Source organism: Leiobunum rupestre, chromosome 1 (assembly GCF_980474605.1).
Source record: "Leiobunum rupestre chromosome 1, qqLeiRupe1.1.hap1, whole genome shotgun sequence".
Taxonomy (NCBI): Eukaryota; Metazoa; Arthropoda; class Arachnida; order Opiliones; family Sclerosomatidae; genus Leiobunum; species Leiobunum rupestre.
Genome location: NC_143384.1, coordinates 23,493,717 through 23,513,825, shown reverse-complemented (window position 1 = coordinate 23,513,825; position 20,109 = coordinate 23,493,717). Strand labels below are relative to the sequence as shown.

The following is a 20,109-nucleotide window of genomic DNA, read 5'->3' as shown; positions in this document are numbered from 1 at the left end:
TTCACAGAAAAGCACGTGGCCGAGTTCCGGATGCGAGAAGCGGGAAATTAACCATCCCCCTAACGTCACAGTCACCTTTCGAAAATGGTTTTTGATTGGTTGAAAAAGAGCGAAATCGCCCAACTGAGCGAAAAAATAGAAATGAAAATCGCCACACAAAACCGAAAACCGACGGAATTTCCGCCCGGCGTCGACGGAAATTTTCGCCCATTTTCCGTCGACGCCGGGCTTTTTCGCCCAAAAACCGCCAAGTGAAAACCAGGCTTTACGCATTTTTTTGCATCGATCAAAAATCTCGATTAGGCCTAATTCAATGTTTTTGGCGTTGACACAAAAATCTACATTAAGCATAACGCAATATTTTCGCGTCGACGGAAAAATCTCCGTTAGGCCTAACGCAATAATTTCGCGTCGACGCAAAAATCTCCATTAGGCTTAAGCCTGGTTTTCACTTGGCGGTTTTTGGGCGAAAAAGCCCGGCGTCGACGGAAAATGGGCGAAAATTTCCGTCGACGCCGGGCGGAAATTCCGTCGGTTTTCGGTTTTGTGTGGCGATTTTCATTTCTATTTTTTTCGCTCAGTTGGGCGATTTCGCTCTTTTTCAACCAATCAAAAACCATTTTCGAAAGGTGACTGTGACGTCAGGGGGGATGGTTAATGCTTTTCCGTGAATTTTTTTAACGTGTTTTTTTTTCATGATACCCTTGTTGCCTTCTTTTCCAGTATGTTTCTTTCACACAAACCGATCTTTCATAACTCATATTTCTTTGAACACGATAGATCATGTAAAATAACATTAAATTTAAAATGTTTACATGAGCTTTAATCAATAGTTCACTATTATGATCAGATAAATCATCCATTTTTAGGCTTAAATCTCCACAATCAGACGAAAACCGACGAACTCGCTGGCAGAAACAAAAGCGCTTTATTTCCGCCAAAAAAAAAACGCCAAGTGAAAATGCTAAAACGCCGACAGTGAGCGAAACGTCGAAAACCATATCGCCGACGTCGAACTTTCAGTCGGTGAGTTTCCGCCAAGTGAAAACCAGGCTTTAACACAAATTTTCCCCACGACGTTTTGTCTCTTTGAAAACTAGCTCGCACGTCCACGTTTTCTTTGCTGAATGGGTTTTATTTAAGCGTTTATTCGACAAGTTTGTTTGACGGTGCTTTCTAAACGTTTTACATTTATCATTTAAACGTCTACGCTCCTAATTTCTTGACAGTGCTTTCTGAACGTCTACGCTATCGAATCAAATATAACGCGCGCGTCTACTTTGTATTCCTAAATATCGAGTTATTTTCGCTAAAACGTTGTCCGTGAAAAATTCGACGCGTGTGTAAAACGCGGAACTAAAATTAATATTCAAGAAACGTTTCACCGGAACACAATTGATCTTTCCGCGTCGGGCCGAGTTGGCGCACCTTCGCTGTATCTTCCCGCCTGAATATTTAAAATCGAAACGTTTTGTAATTAACGGGAAGTTCCCGCACCAAATCTTTTAACAAGATCAAAACTTTGTCACTGGGCTACATATTAGGTCCTTTTAAAAGCTTTTATTTCGTGATTCATAAATCGATACGTCGATTTTGAAGTTAAACCTATTTTAGTTTGTCGTGTCGCCATATTTAATAAAGAGCTATTTTTGTAAATCAATTTTTAGTTTAATTCAAAATATTTCTTTTTTTTAAATAAATGAAATTAGATTGAAAAATTTGATCAATCGCTATTATTAGACAGGTTAAGCCATCATTTAGAGGTTAGATGCAGCTTTATTCTGAGCAGGGGGTAGAAACGTACGCGAAATGCGTTGTCTCATGCGATTCCCTAGTGGGAGAGGTGGGGGTGGAAGTTTAGTCTGAAAGTTTCAGCGGGTTCGTCTGCTTCGGTATCTGGACCTCGTTCGGGCCTCGGGCTAAAAATGGATCACGCTTATTGTCAAAAGAAACAACCCAAATCTAAAAAGCCGAATGGTTAGTATTACAATTTTAATTATCATCGATGTAGTCATAAATTGTTTGTTTTAAATATAATTTCAGGGGTAAACTTTAAAAAACGCTTCAAAATTAATATTTTTGCCCAATGAAGAGATTGAATCTCCTGATTTACCTTTTGTAAAAATTAGTTTTAAATGCTTAATTTCAAATGTTTTTCTATATTTTTATTCTTTTTAAACAGCTTTGCTTAGAAAAAATTAAGGCAAATGAAGCATTCCATTACTGGTCCATATTTACAATTGAAGGCACCAACTTATTAATAAACTTCGCTACAATTTCAATTTAACCCAACTTATGACTTGTGATAGTTCTTACAACTCTTGAATTGGCAAGATTTTCCCATATTTAGTTTACACCTTGGTAAAATAAAATAAACCTTAGTTTAATATTATATCTGGTTAATGTAACTTAAAACTAATACCTTTGAAATTCAATCAGTAAAATAAAGAAAATTTACGCTTCAAATCAAACTTGGTCGAACCCTCGGGGCTCGGGCCTCGTCCTCCAGTTCCGATTTTTTTTTGTTTAGACTGCCAGCAGCCAGAACCGACCGTTCAACTGAATTTTTCAGACTTTTTACCCCCACGTTATTACATTGCCCCCCGCAACTAGGGAATCAACATGTTTAGACGGGAACCCGTAGGAATCTCGCCGCATTTCCAATCTAGGGTACGTAGTCTAGATTATCTTTGTTCTGAGCAATATAATCTTCTTCGAGTTTCCCCTACACGTTTTCCAAAAGGTTGCTTAATCTGTCTAATTTTATCGTTTTGGAAATCAATTAATAAATAAATGTAAAATAATAATTTGTTGTAAATCAATTCTTAATTTAATGTAAATCAATTCTTAATTTAATGTAAATCAATTCTTAATTTAATGTAAATCAATTCCTAATTTAATGTAAATCAATTCCTAATTTATTGTAAATCAATTCTTAATTTAATGTAAATCAATTCCTAATTTAATGTAAATCAATTCCTAATTTAATGTAAATCAATTCCCAATTTAATGTTTAACAATTATTAATTTATTGTAAATTCCAATTTTTTCGGGTTTGAAAATTTTATAAATAAATCTGTATATTTTGATGCGTTATTGAAAAATAAAACTAATACAAATCCAATAAATCTATAAATTTAAAATCTAATTCGTATAACAAGAAATAAATAGAAATAGCATGAAGTCCATTTTCGATCATTTTCCCCATCGTCTCCCCACTTTGACAACGCGTAGGAAATAGCTACAATAGGATGACTGTGACTTTTGACTGTACCTTTAAAAGCGGCAGATGTGTTACTACCTCATGAAAAATAGTGCACCAAGTTATTTTTCATTTTCAGTGCTTACTCCAATTGGTCTCCGAAATAATCTCATGTTTAATTGATGAGTTTTGGAATTCTTAAAAGTAGCTTAATGAGAACAGCTGATTATTTTATTAACTTAAATAATTTATGTGGTGTCGTTCAATTGGCCATTTAGATTTAAAATATCCTTAATTATTAACTTACAAACACTAACTCTGTATTTATTATTGTAATTTTTGGTTCCGAATCAATACTATAGCATTATTTTGCCAACGTAAACATTATTTTAACACGTTTCATTCCGTAAGCCTTTGCTGAAATGTTAAATAAGTTATTTCCTCAAACATTATTTTAAACATCTTTTGCTGCTTTTACTATTATTATTATTATTATATATTAATTAATTATTATTAACTAATTTATTGATGCGAATTATGGCTAGTAGTGCATCGTCCCATTGCCACATGAGCGTAAAGCTCGTGCGTGGCGGGGACATTCTTATACATTTTTACACAAAAGTTCATTTAAAAAAATAATGAAATATTTATATCGGACAGAACTCCGTGGGTGGTTTATACATTAATTAAAGATTTAGCGATTTTTAAATTTAGTGTTTTAAATTTATAAATTTTAAAGTTATTAAATTTTTTGACACTTTATGGGTCTAAATAATTATACAATTTGGGGCCTAAATATTTCGCGTGTTTTATCCCAACAGTTTTTAACGTTTTTGATGGTAACAAATTTACATCCTACACAAATCTTGTAAAAAGATCACCGAAAAGAACACGATTTTTAATTACATTTTTATTTTATTATTATTAACTTAATAAATTATTATTATTGTTTGTCGAAAACGAACAATTAGTTAAGGCATGTTCTAAATCTTTTTTTTTAACTTAACCAACGCCAGTTAACCCAAGTTTCTGTTAAACTTGCTAAATATGAAATTAGGTGATCTACAGTAAAAATATTATTTTGGAGTTGTAATTGCGTAATTAGCTTGTCGGCTTTCATCAAAGCATCGGAAGCAATCGATTAAACTTAAAGTCGATAATTTTACCCATAATTATCTGCCCAATCAAGCCGAAGTGCAACGCTACTCCACTATTATTGGTTACACGTGACGTAATTTATAGTTTAGAAATCGTGAAATCAACTTGAAAATCCAAAAACCTGGCCGAAAATTAGTTCCAAAATTTCCAAATAAGTCTTAATCATTAGAAATCAACACGACCAACGTACTCAAAATTATCCAAAACAGTTTCTGTATTCTGAAATTTAAAAAGTGCTGAAAAACCAAATACTAATTTATTTTAAGCTATTTCTATTTATTTTTGGTATCAAGGGTTAGAAAAATACCTTTTATAAAACGTATGAAAGGTATAAACTTTCTAAAATATCCATGATAATTTATTAATAATATTTTTTATCATTGATATTATAATAATTATTATTATATCTTTAAGGTCAAACCTTTTATCTCGTGTTACGTAATAGTTCCACTTTAGTCGCTACGAGCTATAAAAGCGAATCGTTAACTGGCAACTCGATCCCGCCCCCTGTGGAGGAAAGGACGAAAGATAAAAAACCTTCGATTTAATCTAATAATAGCTCTTTAACGCCCTCTCATAAAAAAAGCCACATCTTTTTTTTACGATGTACAAACTCCGATGATGTCTTTTTCGGACACCAAATGGATCCCGTCTTTAGCTATGACGTATTTCGGAATGACCCTTCCCACTGAAATACAAATTTCACCGGATATTTTTACATTTTTTGTACCTGTACAAGAAATGTTAAACTGTGATTTTGTTGGAAATTCCTCGTTACTATGGTTACTGATATATTAAGGGTACTTAATGGACTAAAGATAAGGGGGGGGGGGATTAATTGTAGTTTAGACTTGTTCGAGCTCGGTTTTTAAAAGTATTAAAAAATATTAAGAATATTTTAGATTTCTTTGCATATATATATATATTTTAAAATTTAAGACCTGGTTTGCACGAATACTTTGTATATTTTAATTTTAATATTTTAAACTCGTTTTTACAACGTTTAAGTATATTTAAATACTTTAGACATAGACTAAGAAAGGTTTCACAAGGACATTTCGCTCACGAAATTAAAACCATGTAAAGTCTCAGCACGGGAGGGCGCCACGTATATCAAAATGCTGGTGCGATCAAAAGACTAGTTAAAGTTTACCCAAACACGTGACCGCATTTTTCTTATTAGCACGTGTTTTAGAAATCAGATGTGATACACGTGAGGTACTATATGGGTTTGAAAACGTATATATTTAATTAAAAATGAATTTGAATACAAATATGGATGATTTGGATACTAATATGCATGATTTGGAAAGTCTCTTCAATCATGGTATGTATTAAGTTATTAAATTAGCTTTCCAGTACTAATAATAACTAATTAAATAACGAACCAGGGGGCCTATTCTGTAAATATTCGAAATCCAATTTTCGATCGAAAACTAGATTTTGAACTTCTAGATCTCGACGAATGGTATTCGGTAAAGATTTCGAATAAGCATAAATCAATGCAAATTGTCGAAGTCGATCTCGACATGGTATAGGATATCGAGATCGAATTACCATTCGATTTTTTACAGAATCGCCCCCCAGAACGCACCCCTTGTTTTTCGGAATTTTCAACGTTTAAAAAAGAACTAAAAATAATAAAGGTCATACAATAAAATTCCAAAATGTGAGAAAAACTTAATTTACCTTTTCAGTTTATTGTTCGGGAATAAATTTCCTAAAATTATTAAATAATTCTAGAAAATATAACCATTTCCAAAATGAAACTATGAAGAAGAGCAATGCAGACGAAATTCTGTTGAAATTCAAATGAAAATAATATGCACGTGATCACCACTTTCTTTAAAATCCGCTAGGCGCGCGGCCGTTCCCACCATTAACGAAGTCGGGGGTCTCGCGCCGCCGGTTATAGAGGAAAAAGCTAAGGGGGGTCACACGCGAAATGTCCTTGTGAAACCTTTCTTAGTCTATTCTTTAGACTTGTTTGTATCAATTTCAAGTATATTTAAATACTTTAGACTTGTTTGTATCAATTTCAAGTATATTAAAATATTTTAGACTTGTTTGCACAAATTTCAAGTATATTTAAATATTTCATACTTGTTCGAACCAATTTCAAGTATAGTTAAATACTTTACACTTGTTTGCACAAATTTTAAGTATATTTAAATACTTTAGACTTGTTCGTAACAAATTCAAGTATATTTAAATACTTTAGACTTGTTCGTACCAAATTCAAGTATATTTAAATACTTTAGACTTGTTCGTACCAAATTCAAGTATATTTAAATACTTTAGACTTGTTTGCACAATTTCAAGTATATTTAAATATTATAGACTTGTTCGTACCAAATTCAAGTATATCTTATTATTTTAATCTTGTTCGCACAACTTTGAAGTTGACTTGGGCCTAATGTTGTGCCTTGGATATTAGCCTAGCTGCTTATTTATTTATTTATCTAATTATTTTAGACTTGTTTGCACAATTTAAAATTTTAATTTTAGAGTTGTTGGCGCTATTTTGAAGTATAAATTTTGAAAGAGCTTAAAATGTTTTCCACGAACGATCCATGGATACAGATGGCGTGATCAACGTATTGATGCTATTTATATTTAATTCGGTTTCGCTTCGATAACGTTGATTACAGTGTGAAAAGGTAAGCTGGTTGTTAAGTGACAGGCGGGGAATTGAGACTATCAGGGTCGCGAAACTACCAGCTATGGCGCGAGTAGGTCAAACAATCGGTTTTCAAATTAGCATATTTTCTCAATGTTCGTTACTGTTACTGCTTTATTTGGTAGGCTGACTTCGTAGTAGCGAAAAAACCTTGACCATTAGTTTTGTGGTCAGCTAGTTTACTTAGCTGACACGCGATTGGGCCAATGCATAATTGAAGGGAATTTCTGGCTTGAATTAGAGACAGACGGACCTTGTCATACGTATTTATTTGGGTACTGCTTAGTTGGAAATTATTCTTTAGAGTTTTGGTCGGTCTTTAGAGTTTTGGTCGGTCTTTCGAGTTTTGGTCGGTCTTTAGAGTTTTGGTCGGTCTTTAGAGATTTTGGTCGGTCTTTAGAGTTTTGGTCGGTCTTTAGAGTTTTGGTCGGTCTTTAGAGATTTTGGTCGGTCTTTAGAGATTTTGGTCGGTCTTTCGTTAAGTTTTGTTTCTTAAATTAGTTCTTTTTTCCGGGTTTGCTAATGAGATTTGGCTAAAGCTTTCCCAGTAGCTAAAATAAGTGAAATATAGGATGAAGAAGGGTACACGACGACGGAATGATTTCGGGTTATACTACATGAGAAAACCTAAGGAATTTATAGGAAGGTATTGAAAATAAAAGAAATGTGGTCACCTTGTAAATGTTTTTAGAAATGTAATCATTTCGGTAAGAAAATGTACAAACATTTTGGAATAATTTTAAATTAATTAAAAAAAAAACAAATTATTAAAAAAACTTTTTTTTAAATCACTTGGTTTAAACCAGGCAACCTGTGTAATGTTATTTATAATATGTTATAAGAATTATATATTATTTTACATTATATTATATTATATAATATAAAATTTAATATATATAGCAATGAAATATAAAATATATTATTAATAAAATAATTTAGGTTAATATACGATATTTTATTAAAATAAGTCATTGCTTAACATACAGGATATCTGAATATTATCTACGAAAACTTTTAGTGCTCAATAGCATAGACAGTAATTCGTCTGGGTAGAAGCTCAAAGGGGGGTCGAGAAGGGGTAAAAATGTATTATAGTCAGAGCTACGTGCCAAGAAAACCCCCGATGCCGTGTTTACTTTACACACTTTCAAAAGTCGTTTTCCAACGGAATAAACTATAATTTTTTTTTTATAAATTCGCGATTCGGAAAGTGACTTATTATCAGTGAAATTTCTTCAAGTACTCTATAGTCGTTAATTTTATTTTATTTTATTTAATTTGATTTAATTTTAAATGATTTTATATCATTTGATTTGATTTGATTTGATTTGATTTGATTTGTTTTATTTGATTTTATTTGATTTGATTTGATTTGATTTGATTTGATTTTATTTGATTTTATTTGATTTTACTTGATTCTATTTGGTTTTAATTGATTTTATTTCATATTTTATAAACATCTGACTATATTAAATGAAATTATTATTTTCGAATTATTTTAAAAATTAGGGTATTTGACTCCAATATAACATTTTATTTTTTCGTCTGGTTACCCTGTAATTTCATAAAATTATCCTATATTAATTAATCGTTGATTATATGACTGTGAGCTTAAATGATCAAATGTATCAAAAATATTAAAATCCTGAAATATACTTATTCTTATTATAACTTTTGCGTGTTGTGGATGAAACTATTCACAATTCTTGTTCATTAAAATTAAAATTTCGTTTTAATTGCTTAATTTCAAACTTCATCAAAACTTAAGATTGGCAGGATTGAAGTTACTTTGGAAACTTTCTAAAGAGATAAAATAAACTCCAATTATGATTAATTAAGCAACTTGATTTGACGTATTTTATAAAATGAATCGCTTATTAAAGGAAGTATGAATTACCAAGCTAGGGGTGATTGGCGCTAGTTAGGTTAAAACCATTTGCTCAGAGTGTTAGCAGACGATTTTTTCTATTTAGTTTGCCTCAATTTTAGCTGGTTTAACACTTTCCTAATTATGATGTATTGACAAATTTAAAGAATTTGCCACTAGGTTTACCAATAGCTAGGGGTGATTGGCGCTAGTTAGGTTAAAAACAAATCGTAACGCGTGTTAATCACCTATTTATGTTTCTATTTACTTCCTAGTTAAGTCAGTTTCGCTGGACGAAAAACCTGACGTTTTTACGATAAATATAACGCTGAACTTAAAATATAACGAAACTTATTCAAACTTAACACTAAATGGAAAATATAACTAAACTTATTCAAACTTATTAACACTAAACGGAAAATATAACGAAACTTATTAAAAATTAACGCAGAACTTTAAATAAAACGAAACTTATTCAAAATTAACGCAGAACTTTAAATAAAACGAAACTTATTCAAAATTACCACTAAACGGAAAATATAACGAAATTTATTCAAAATTAACACTGAACGGAAAATGTAATGAAACTTATTCAAACTTAACGCAGAGCTTAAAATATAACGAAACTTATTCAAAATTAACACTAAACGGAAAATGTAATGAAACTTATTCAAACTTAACGCAGAGCTTAAAATATAACGAAACTTTTTCAAACTTAACGCTGAACTTGAAATATAACTTAACTTATTCAAAATTACCACTAAACGGAAAATTTAACGTAACTTATTCAAACTTATTATCACTAAACGGATAATATAACGAAACTTATTCGAACTTATTAACACTAAACGGATAATATAACGAAACTTATTCCAACTTAAAGCTAATGCGGATAATTTTCCGTTTAGTGTGAAAACAACGTTTTTAAAATCGTGTAATGAAGGGGCGATGCAGGGGCAAAGCTTACCTGTTTGCCAGGGCATCCCCGGACGGCCAATAACTGCTCGATGACTTTATCCACGTTGAGGTCGCTCTTCTTATTGGTCATCGCGGTCGCGTTGGGCTGCTGGTGAACGGGCATCGAAGATTCCGGCTTCTTCTTCTTGGGTGCCAGTCCGAAAAAAGCCCACCGCCCGCCGTGATCCTTGGCCGCCGCAGCTCCGCACTCCCCAATTTTCATGCAAATTTCGAAAGCCCTACTAATCACGTTTCGGTCACTGATTGCTTCTCTGGGAAGATCGCTTCCGGTGTTATCGTCCTTCGCGCGTCATTCAGGCTCGATACTTTGCTGGTGTGTCTGACGCAAGTTCGCGTTGCGGACTGCCCAACGCCGCTAACCAGGGTTTCTCTATAACTCCATTTAGCCCCCTCTGGTGGGGGGGGGGGGGGGGCTGAGAGTTAGGCTTCCCAGCGCTCGCCACTAGCGGAGAAGAGTCACGTGATCGACTCGCCGTTGCCGTGGAAACGACGCTATTCCACCCCCTCCGCCGCCGATCCGGGATTGACTGGGAACTCTCCGAGAGAAAAATGATTTCGGGAGATTGGAAAGGCGCCCGTGCCGCTACCTGCCGGTGGTTACGGGAAGTTTATCGTAGGCGAAAACATTGATAAGATGAAATTTCAATACCGTTATCATTTATTAGAAATGTCGAAATTTTTCTAATTGGGTTTGAATTATAGTTTCCAAGTTACGAAACCTTTATTCCGTAATTAAGATTTGAGAATGTAGGCCTGGTTACGATACACCGGTGTGTGTTAGTTGGAACACTTCTACAGGCGCTGGTAGGTCAAAAATAGACCTAATTTAAAAAACGTCCAAATACGCTTGTAAAGTCATAAGTGACATAGCGCAAAAGTATAGTCGAAACAAAGGTTGGTACTAATTGGTAAAGTAATATAACACATAAGTAAAATGAAAAATAGTATCGAGGTAGGAATTACTAATCTTCAATTTTAAAGTTCTGTTCCATGGTTCAATTTGAATAAGTAAAAAGATTTAAGAAAATAATTACTGTTACTTCATGGAAATAAAATATTTAATCTAATTTAAAATGTTCAGTTCTTTTTTCTTAAGTCTTTTTACTTATAGGAATTACTAAGTAAGGTAGGTTCAGAACAGGAAACCCGTCACTCCTTCCGCGTTGAGTTTGCAAGTTATATCCCCACTGGTTAAAGGGGTTTTCCCCCGAGTTCTTTGGTTTCGCCTTTCTATTAAAAAAACCTTTTGAGGTTAACGGTAATAGTTAGTGTAGGGATCTTTTGGCTCGCGTGGCATGAAGGACCTGCCACCCCACTCTTACACATTGTGACCCGGCCACCTGAATTAAGGCATTAAAAGTCGCTTGATGACTTGGGCCTAAAGTGGCAGCGGCGTAGACAAGGGAGGGGGGGGGGTTTCCAGGTCCAGACCCCCCCTTGGGCCTACCTTTGACTGTACTAAATTTCCACCCCTTCTCGACCCCCTCTTAAAATTCACATACTTCGACCCCCCCTGGACGAATTTCTTGCTATGCCACTGTAAAGTGGTGTCAAGGGTATTAACCTAGCTAGCTGATTATTATCCTATCTTTTTATTGGAAAAAATTCTGCCAGGTTAGCTATATGGTTAGCAGTGCAAACGCGAAATTAATTTGCTTGAGAAACCAACGGCGTGTTTAAAGTAGCCAAATTTACCTTTGGTTTCGAAAATTCGGTAAAAATCAAAAGTATATGCTACTTTCTAAAGCGTTTAGATTTTCAATAAGACTTGGCTGCTTGGGCATCGTTACCTGGAAACTCCCAAAACTGGTGAAGTTATAAATCATATCATTGTTCAACCTTATTGGTCATTGGTGGAACAGACTATCAATAAATCATTCGCATTGGCACGAATCGGGCGTGTCCTACTTATAATGTTACCTTACTCATGGTATCACTGATAAAGGTTCGGTCTTCTAATAACATTCCTCATAATTACACAAATATTTAATATAGTTTTCTGATATTTAAAAAGCTTAAATCGAACAACTTTTAAATTAATTTAAATAAGAAAGAAAAAATATTACGCATAGTTTGGATGCAAGTGTTTTGCAGATAAGCTTTTTAATAGTTGAATTTATAAAATAAAAAGGTCTTGCCCAACTTGTTAAAATGTTGCTCTTACGTCACAAGACACAGCTTTATTAGTATATTTTTCGCACGCGCGCTAGTAAACCGAATATTCCTCTGACGACTGTAGCGCGCGCTCGTAGACTTGTAGAAGTATAAGAGACTGTGACGTCAGAGCCACATTTAAACAATAAGGCCACGTTACTTTATAAAAATAACTAATACATTAAATAAAAACATGATACATTTTTCACTCGTAGATCTATTTGGTCCGAGTTTCGCGTCTTTTTGTTTGCTCGAAGACCTATCGGTACGAGCTATTAGTAAGTTTTTAAATTTCTTCAAATTTGTTTAGGGCTTAGCTTTATTATCCCTTTTTCATAATGGACTAATCTACTTATTCGCTAATTTTATCATCCTTTACAATGCAGTCCATAGGTGGTTCCATTTAACTTAACATTGAGTAAATAAAAACATAATTACTTCTAACGTTAATTTTTAATAAAAACGAGCCTTAAGAAACATATTTGTTTTCTTTAGGCAAACTATTTTTTTTTAAGAAAAACAACTTTATTTCAACGTTTCTTCTGGCATTAAAAACGCAAACCGAATTTCTTTTGAGATGGTAACCTCATTGCGTCCGAATGAAGCCTACAAATTCCCAACAAAACCCGCAAAATATCGCCCTCTTTCCAGAAAAACCTTTTTTTTCTTCTAAATTACGCCCAAAACGGTGATAAATACGTGATACAAAACGTCAAGTCGTCAAACAGAGGTCTTTCAACGGCATCCAAAGAAGCCGAAACGTTTCCTCTGAAACATAAACAAAAGATCGTTTTAAAAACGATTCCGCTTAAAAATAGATATTTCCCCTTAAAGAAAAACCTAATTCGTCGTAACGCCACCAGATGGCGTCAGATGAAGCGTCGTCCCGAGAAATTTGGCGTTAGTCCTAACTCGACAGTTTCGGATTTTCCTAGATTTATCCCAACTCCTTTAGGTTCAGCTGATAGCGAAAGCGGAGGCTACGATGGGGGTATACTCTACGTTAAGGAATGGGTGCGATGTATATCAACTTAAGTGAAGGGTTTCCGGATTTAAAATCCAAAGAATAGCCACTATTCTTACAAAATAAACCGATTTCTTTTATGTGGAAAAATTTTTAAAATAAATGTTATTGTATTTCTAAGGAAAATGGGTAGAACCTTTGGCTATTCTTCGTTTGTAACGGGGAGTTATGGTATTGGCATACGCGCTTTTATGCAGATTTAGGTCAGGGTGAAACTTTTTCGGTTTGGCTTTTAGTTCAAAATACTTTGCGGGATTAAAATAGAGTTATTTAGAGTTTGTCTAGTTTCTTTTTTTCTATTTTCGCGGTTTGTTTGCGAAAATGCAAATTTGGGTTAAAACAACTGTTAGGTGTTCTAAAATTGGAGATTCCTTATTTTTGGAAGTGTTATTAGGATGTTTATGGTGGGTGCAAATATTTATAGGTTCAATGGGGTTTTTGGGAATTCTTCCAGATGTTTCAATTTTCTCAATCGGGACCATCGGGGTATTTTTTATATAATATTATATATTCAAAACGAATTTACAAATGGATTATACGGCAACAAAAATTTAAAGAAAAGGGTGCCCAAATTTTCAATTTTGAAGGTCGGGATTGTTTTATAAAAGGCACACCTGCCATAAAGGTTCTATTTTAAACTCTTTAATTGATATTAGATGGCGATTAATTTAAACGATTTTTCAGGAAATTAATAAATGCTTAAGGATTTATTACAAAAACCACATATAACACTATTTAAAACGATGTTCGATGTAAAAGCTGTAAATAAAAATGAAATTCAAATACAAAGGAAAAGGACCACGAAAATAATTATTTTCGTGGCTGTTGGCGCCATTAAGAACGCATAGAACTAAGTAAGAACTGCTGTTATGATGTCATAGTTCTCAGAATAGGGAACGCTCTAAAAATCGGTCTGTAGCGCCATCTGGAAAATGAAAAAATGAAACATTTTTCTACTATCTGTTTAAAAATTTAAAAACAGGAAGATAATTTTTTAAAATTTGCATTACCTAACTGAAGTTTTATGATTTATAATTATACTAATTAGTAGATAATAATAATAATTATATTATAAATTTTATAATTTATAGACTCAATTTTTCAAGACTTTACGAAAATGTGGGCCCTAGATGGCACCATTAAATTCTCTGAGTTTGAGAAGTAGAACTTCATAGTGCCAGCATTTAATATTTTCATTATTCTTAGTTACTTCTTACGCGTTCTCAGTGCCATCTGTTAGACTTCGGGTAATTAAAAATTGACCTTTAATGGCGTGACACCTGCAAAGGATCTTCTCCCTGGACTAATTAAACTAATTAAATATATTAAATAACAGACGAATTTAGTTGCCTAGTAAATTTCATACGCCAAACAAAAGCGCAATAAATGACACGTGGCTCCGTAGCCCAATTCGTCTAAAAATGGTATTTAGGTCAATGGCGCCACCTAGTGGCAACTGAAGCCATCCCATATATCAATCGGTATTTAATTTAAGGGTTTGGCAATCGAAAACTGTATAGCCGTTTACCACAATTCATTATCGTCCCCGTCGACTACCTCGACCTCCACCGACTTCAAACGTTCCTTAGTAGCAGCGAACCTCGAACGTCAAAAACAACCCAATATGTTCCCTCAGACGAAGAAGAGATATTTGAACTCGATAGTCAGTTTCCTTTGGCGTTACTGGCCCTACGGTGGAGGGTAAATTTCCCCAATTGCTTTATCAAACCGTACGAAAGCAGCGAGGTGACAATGGTGTCTGACGGAGGAGCGCCTATATTTAGAAGTTAATATTGGGTTTTGGAACGGCTCGGCTTCAACCTTGAATCCTTCAATTGATCAGATTTTTCTTTGTTTGCAACCGTGACTCCGGGGATTTCATTAGCAGTCGAAATGTATGTCATTAACGCACGATCTCGAAAAATTAGTCTTAAGCCTTGGCTCGCATTTTCGAGGTTATATATAGATTATGGATTTATTAGTACGCAGATATTTTCCTATTAATAAAATGACTACCATAAACCAGTCAAATTCCTTAAAAATGCTTATATATTTACTAATACCAGAAGTATATAATAGCAGAAGTATTTCATCTCCTTATGCCTAGTGCTCAGCATTCGATTAATTTTTATCCATGAATAAAATAAGCTCAGCGATATTTAAATAATATTCATTTAAATAACCAATAGTTGAATAAAAATTGTTAAATGTTTAAATAATCGAAAGTGAATAAGCCTATTATTTAAATAAAACAAACAATTATTTAAATAAATGCCACTTTTATTCAAATAAATGCTTGGTTGCGTAAAAAACATAATTAAATAAGTTAAAATGATATTCTTTTTACCAACGTTTTTTAAATAAATAAGAAAATTTGTGGATAATGAATAAACAATTCCGAGCACTACTTATGCCGATAATTTTATTTAATAGCTTTTTCCGTGGATCTTTGCAAGTTAACTATTTTTTCTCAAAATATGTTTTGTAAGAAAAATTGTTGCACTATAAAGTTGATTATTAAGTTCCATAAACCTAATTTAATTTATCATCAAGTTTAACAGGACTTTTCGTGTAACTCGTGTTCGTAGACGATTTTTACCTCTCCGGGAGGAGTTTTACAATCACCCTGTCGGTCTGTCTGTCTGGGCGTTCGCAGTTTCTTGGAGCCCTCTTTTTGTCATTGGGTGTAGTACAAATTTTTTTCAATTTGCGTTACTATCGGGCGGGATTCAACCCGAGCCCTCCTGCACGACAGGTGAGCGTTCTACCACAAAACCACGGATACATATTACTTTTCACTGAAAATGAGAAACTCTTCCGAGGATAGGTATATTTTGGCTTGCCAACTTGTTCTATAATCGAAATTTTAATCTAGCAATAGGCGATATTGTAAAGTCAGATATGCTTGCTCAACTTGTTAAAATGGGATAACGAAATAGTACAGTTAAAGCCTACGGATGAATTCATAGTCTCTTTGGTGGGAAAGCTAATGGAAGCATAGTGGAAGGTGGCCTTTCCCATCAAAACAAGAAGGCCACGTTACTTTATTATATCGCCTATTTGCGCAAAAATTACTAATAAAAAATAATAAAAACAATGATTTTTTCTAGTGCACAAAATTTAATTAAGACTAAAAATATTTATATGAATTTGCTGTTCAAAAATCGATTGTGTTTTTTTTTTATAAAAAATCAACTGTATTTTGACATCGCTCCCGTTGATATAAATTGATTGCTTCAACACTTGAAACGGTTAAACGTCGGGGTGTGTAATTAAATATTTTTAGTTTTAATTAAATTTTGTGCACTAGAAAAAAATCATTGTTTTTATTATTTGTTATTAGTAACTTGTTCTATTTGTCGGCAAAATCCAACACGATTTTCAAATGACTCTACATCTATCAGAAGTGGATTAAAAGCGAAGTGTTCAACTTTGAACGGCCGTCTATAGGATACGCGAACGTGGTCAAGAATAAAATATGGAAATATGGAAACGTCCAAACAAAACTAACTAACTTTTTATCGTTTCTATCCTGTCGGTTGGTGGGTATGATAACGTGTTTGTATTTTAAATTATTTTAATTTTAATTCCTTCCTCCCCCCACCCATTTAATTCCGTCAGTGCACGATAGGTAACGCCATGATCAAGTTAATATTTTTAATTAAAGGGGAACGGTCAAGCTTTAACCAGTTAGATAGCCCTATAACCCGTTAAAAACAAAATTTTATGGCGAAAACCGCATAAAAATATTAAGTGGTTAATTTTTATTAAAATAAAAGAAATTTCTGGAAATTAAAAAGCTCCCGTCCACCGCGACACCTGGTGAGAAATCGGTGAGACAGAAAAACAACGTAAAAGCACGCGCGGCTGAAGACGCAAAAGATTTGTTTCGTACGCGCGGCGCGTTCCAGTTATAAGAGAGTTAAGACTAAATTACGCGATTTTAAAAGTTAGGATAGTTCGCAAATCGCTCACTAAGGTGCTGCTGGCGCTGGCGATACACCTTAAGATGGCGGCGAAAATTCAAACCCAAATACTTGGCTTTATTTTGCGTTTCAACTTTTTGAGCTAAAAACTATTTTTTTAAGACAAAATAAGGTACGTGTAAGTATATTGAACGTCGTGTTGATCTTTTGATATGCAAATAAGGCGATATTTGGAAACGGTTGGCCGTTCCCTTTTAAACATTAGCTTCGCAAGAATCGCAACAGATAGTGTTACGCGCGCAACAATTGACGTAGCACGTGTTTCAATCTTGCACCAATATTGAATACTTCTATCTTGATATGAACTCCTGATATAGGGCTGATATTTTCATAGTAGAAAAACGATTCCTTTCAAAATGCATCTGGCATGACAAATAGCGAATAATCTTGCCAGCAACGCGAGAACGGCTAACTGACCATCCAGCGAAACTATCCCGGCGAGCGGAGTTCAACGAACTTCCTTTAGAAAACGGGCGAGTGTCCTAAATTCCGAAGGAACCTATTTTTCCACTCAATTTTTATTTATCTTCTTCCACCATTCTTATAGACTCCGGTCCTCAGAATCTAACGTTAGTTTGCAGCGCCGACGAAGGCTAAGAGACGGGTACGAGCTACGTACACGCTTGGCTGACTGTTAAACTAAACCACGGAATGTTCGAAATTGTTCTATAGGACGGAAAACGCCCAAATTCGACATGAAGAACCCTCGTCGTTCGATTTAGTCAGGGCCAATTGACTGTTCGTCCGGTTGCTCGTTGCCAGGTCAGTCCTCTTAGAGTAGCGCTGTCAATCGGTCTTGTCCGCTGGATTTCACTATATGGGAGAACTTTCGGATGGACCTCACGTTCGGATTTGAGATTTCGTCCCGTCCTCTTCCAAGATTGCGCCGATAAAATCTGGGTTACAACGTGTTTTTATGGAGGATTGGGCTTCTTTCTTTATCAAGTGACTTTATGGATTTCGTGATCCGCGGAAACTTCTTTGACCATTTCTATTTGGGGTTAAAAGGATTGTTACGCCATTTTCTTGTTTCTTGACAATTGCCGGTTTGGAAACGCGTTGACTATTTTTCGTGGCTTTTAAGATATCGCTTTAGTGAGGAAGGTTTTTGCTTCGATTCTGCTGAAGATGGCGCTACGCAACAATAATTATCAGCTACGCTAATACCCAAGGTATAGCACCTTAGGCTTAAGTCATCTAGTGACTTTTAAAGCAACTGTCGGTTTTATCATTGCCACCTGCAGGGCCGTCTTTCCCATTGGGCAAAAAGGGCACTGCCCTAGGGCCCCAAGATTCTGGAGGGCCCCATTTTTAAAATTGGGAAATGTAAAAGAAATTTTAATAAAAAAATGATTTTAACATTGCTCGAAAGTCCTAAACTTCGTATTTAGTCGCGTCTACAACCAGGGTAAATCTAAAACGAATAAAGACTTTTGGTTGTTAGTATTTTTAAATTCAGAAAAAGCTTCTTCTTTAGTAATCTTTAGTAGGTTAAGTGAAACTATTTGAACCGATAGTTGTAGATTAGAGTGACGATGGACTTCGCACTGGAGGTTGGAAACTTGGGTGGAGTTACGGGGGATCGCCCATAGCCTTGCCCAGGGGCCTCCCATTAGGTAAAGACGGCCCTGGCCACCTGTATTATGAAAATGCCCCTGTTATTATAGATGGCCATGAATATATCCGATTCTTCGAAAAAATACTGAAGCGTGTGGTGCCATCTAAATTTATGTCAAAGGAAGCTAAAATTCAAAATAGCGAAACAATAACGTCGTCGGAGAACCATGCATTGTAGAGTATTATAGTTAGGAAATGTATACTCTATTTAGTGGGCTTTAACCTAAATTATATATCCCATGTGAAAATATTGTTTATAATTGCTGTAATTCATGTTATTGGCAAAATTTACAAACGATCCAATCAACGCGAGGGTTACCTATAAGAACCGCCTTTTATATTTCGACGCTAGCGACATCTATTGAAAAAAGAGTTACTACACGTCGATCCGACACATGCTTTAATGCCTTTAATTGATGTGACGTTCACCGTTTTCAAATACAAGCTGGGAAACCCCCCTAGCGTGAAGTAGCGCCATCTTCAGTGTGGCCGGAGCAAACATCTTCCTCATTGCAAGAACTATTGGAAATTGGTCATTCTTTTCCGTTTAAAATTAAAAGCCTTAAGTAAAACTTCGTTAGAAAATTGTACCTCCAACTTATTTAAAAAAAATCGTTTTAAAAGAAAAATAGTGCCAAGCTAATTACATCAAATACTGACTTTCTAAAATTATTATTGACTAAAATATGGTTTATAAGAAAGTATATATGCATAGGATATATAATTTTTATATTTTACATAGTTCGGCGAAGTAATACAGGCGGTTTGACGAGAATTTAACTCCCAATGGAATCTACGTCGAGCCTGCAAAGGTTCATGTTTCATTTGTATAGCCTAAAGGTTCATTATATACTTCTAGTATAAGTTATTGTTATTCCAAAATTATCGAGATGAAAATATAAATTATTTCAACATCATGACTTCTATAGCGTTTGCAAAAATGCCCTTACTTTATCTGAATATTTTTTTATTTACTTGTATGTTAATCAATATTATTAATTGTAAATATTGAAAATATTTACAATCTATCTCATTGATTATAATAGGTGTTTTTTTTTTGCCTGTTCTTGGTTTTTTGAGCAGGTTAAAAAGTGTAGCGTCATTTTACTTCAATTCTGTTTTGACGAAAAAACGAGTTGTAGTAAGAATTAAGGGAGTAGTTATAGGTTAAAGGTTATTTACAACAAGCTTGCCTCATGTGAAGAAGTCTAAACGAGTCATGTTTTCGTTTAAGCAGACGACAAAGCTAGATTACTCCATCTACACCTCCTTTCGAGGAGGAGTAAAAAGTGTAACCTTAGATCTCTGGAACGAGCGAACAAAATTCGGGACAGGGTAAATCTTACCCCGAGAACAGGCGAATAAAATGTTTTAGGACAAAAAGTTTACACTTTTTGTCCTCGGACAAGCGAAAAAAACCACCTAATGTTTATACAACGTGTG

At 34.4% G+C, this 20,109-nt stretch overlaps 1 protein-coding gene across 1 annotated transcript in view; it reads right to left on the bottom strand.

Moving 5' to 3' along the window:
- LOC149961886 (serine/threonine-protein phosphatase PP1-beta-like) overlaps nucleotides 1-10,216 on the bottom strand; it is a 58,617-nt gene extending 48,401 nt beyond the window's left edge. Inside the window, exon 1 of the mRNA XM_090177121.1 lies at nucleotides 9,875-10,216. Coding sequence (XP_090033247.1) covers nucleotides 9,875-10,087 — 213 coding nt within the window. The 5' untranslated portion in view covers nucleotides 10,088-10,216. The remainder of the gene's footprint in view (nucleotides 1-9,874) is intronic.
- Nucleotides 10,217-20,109: the final 9,893 nt, after the last annotated feature.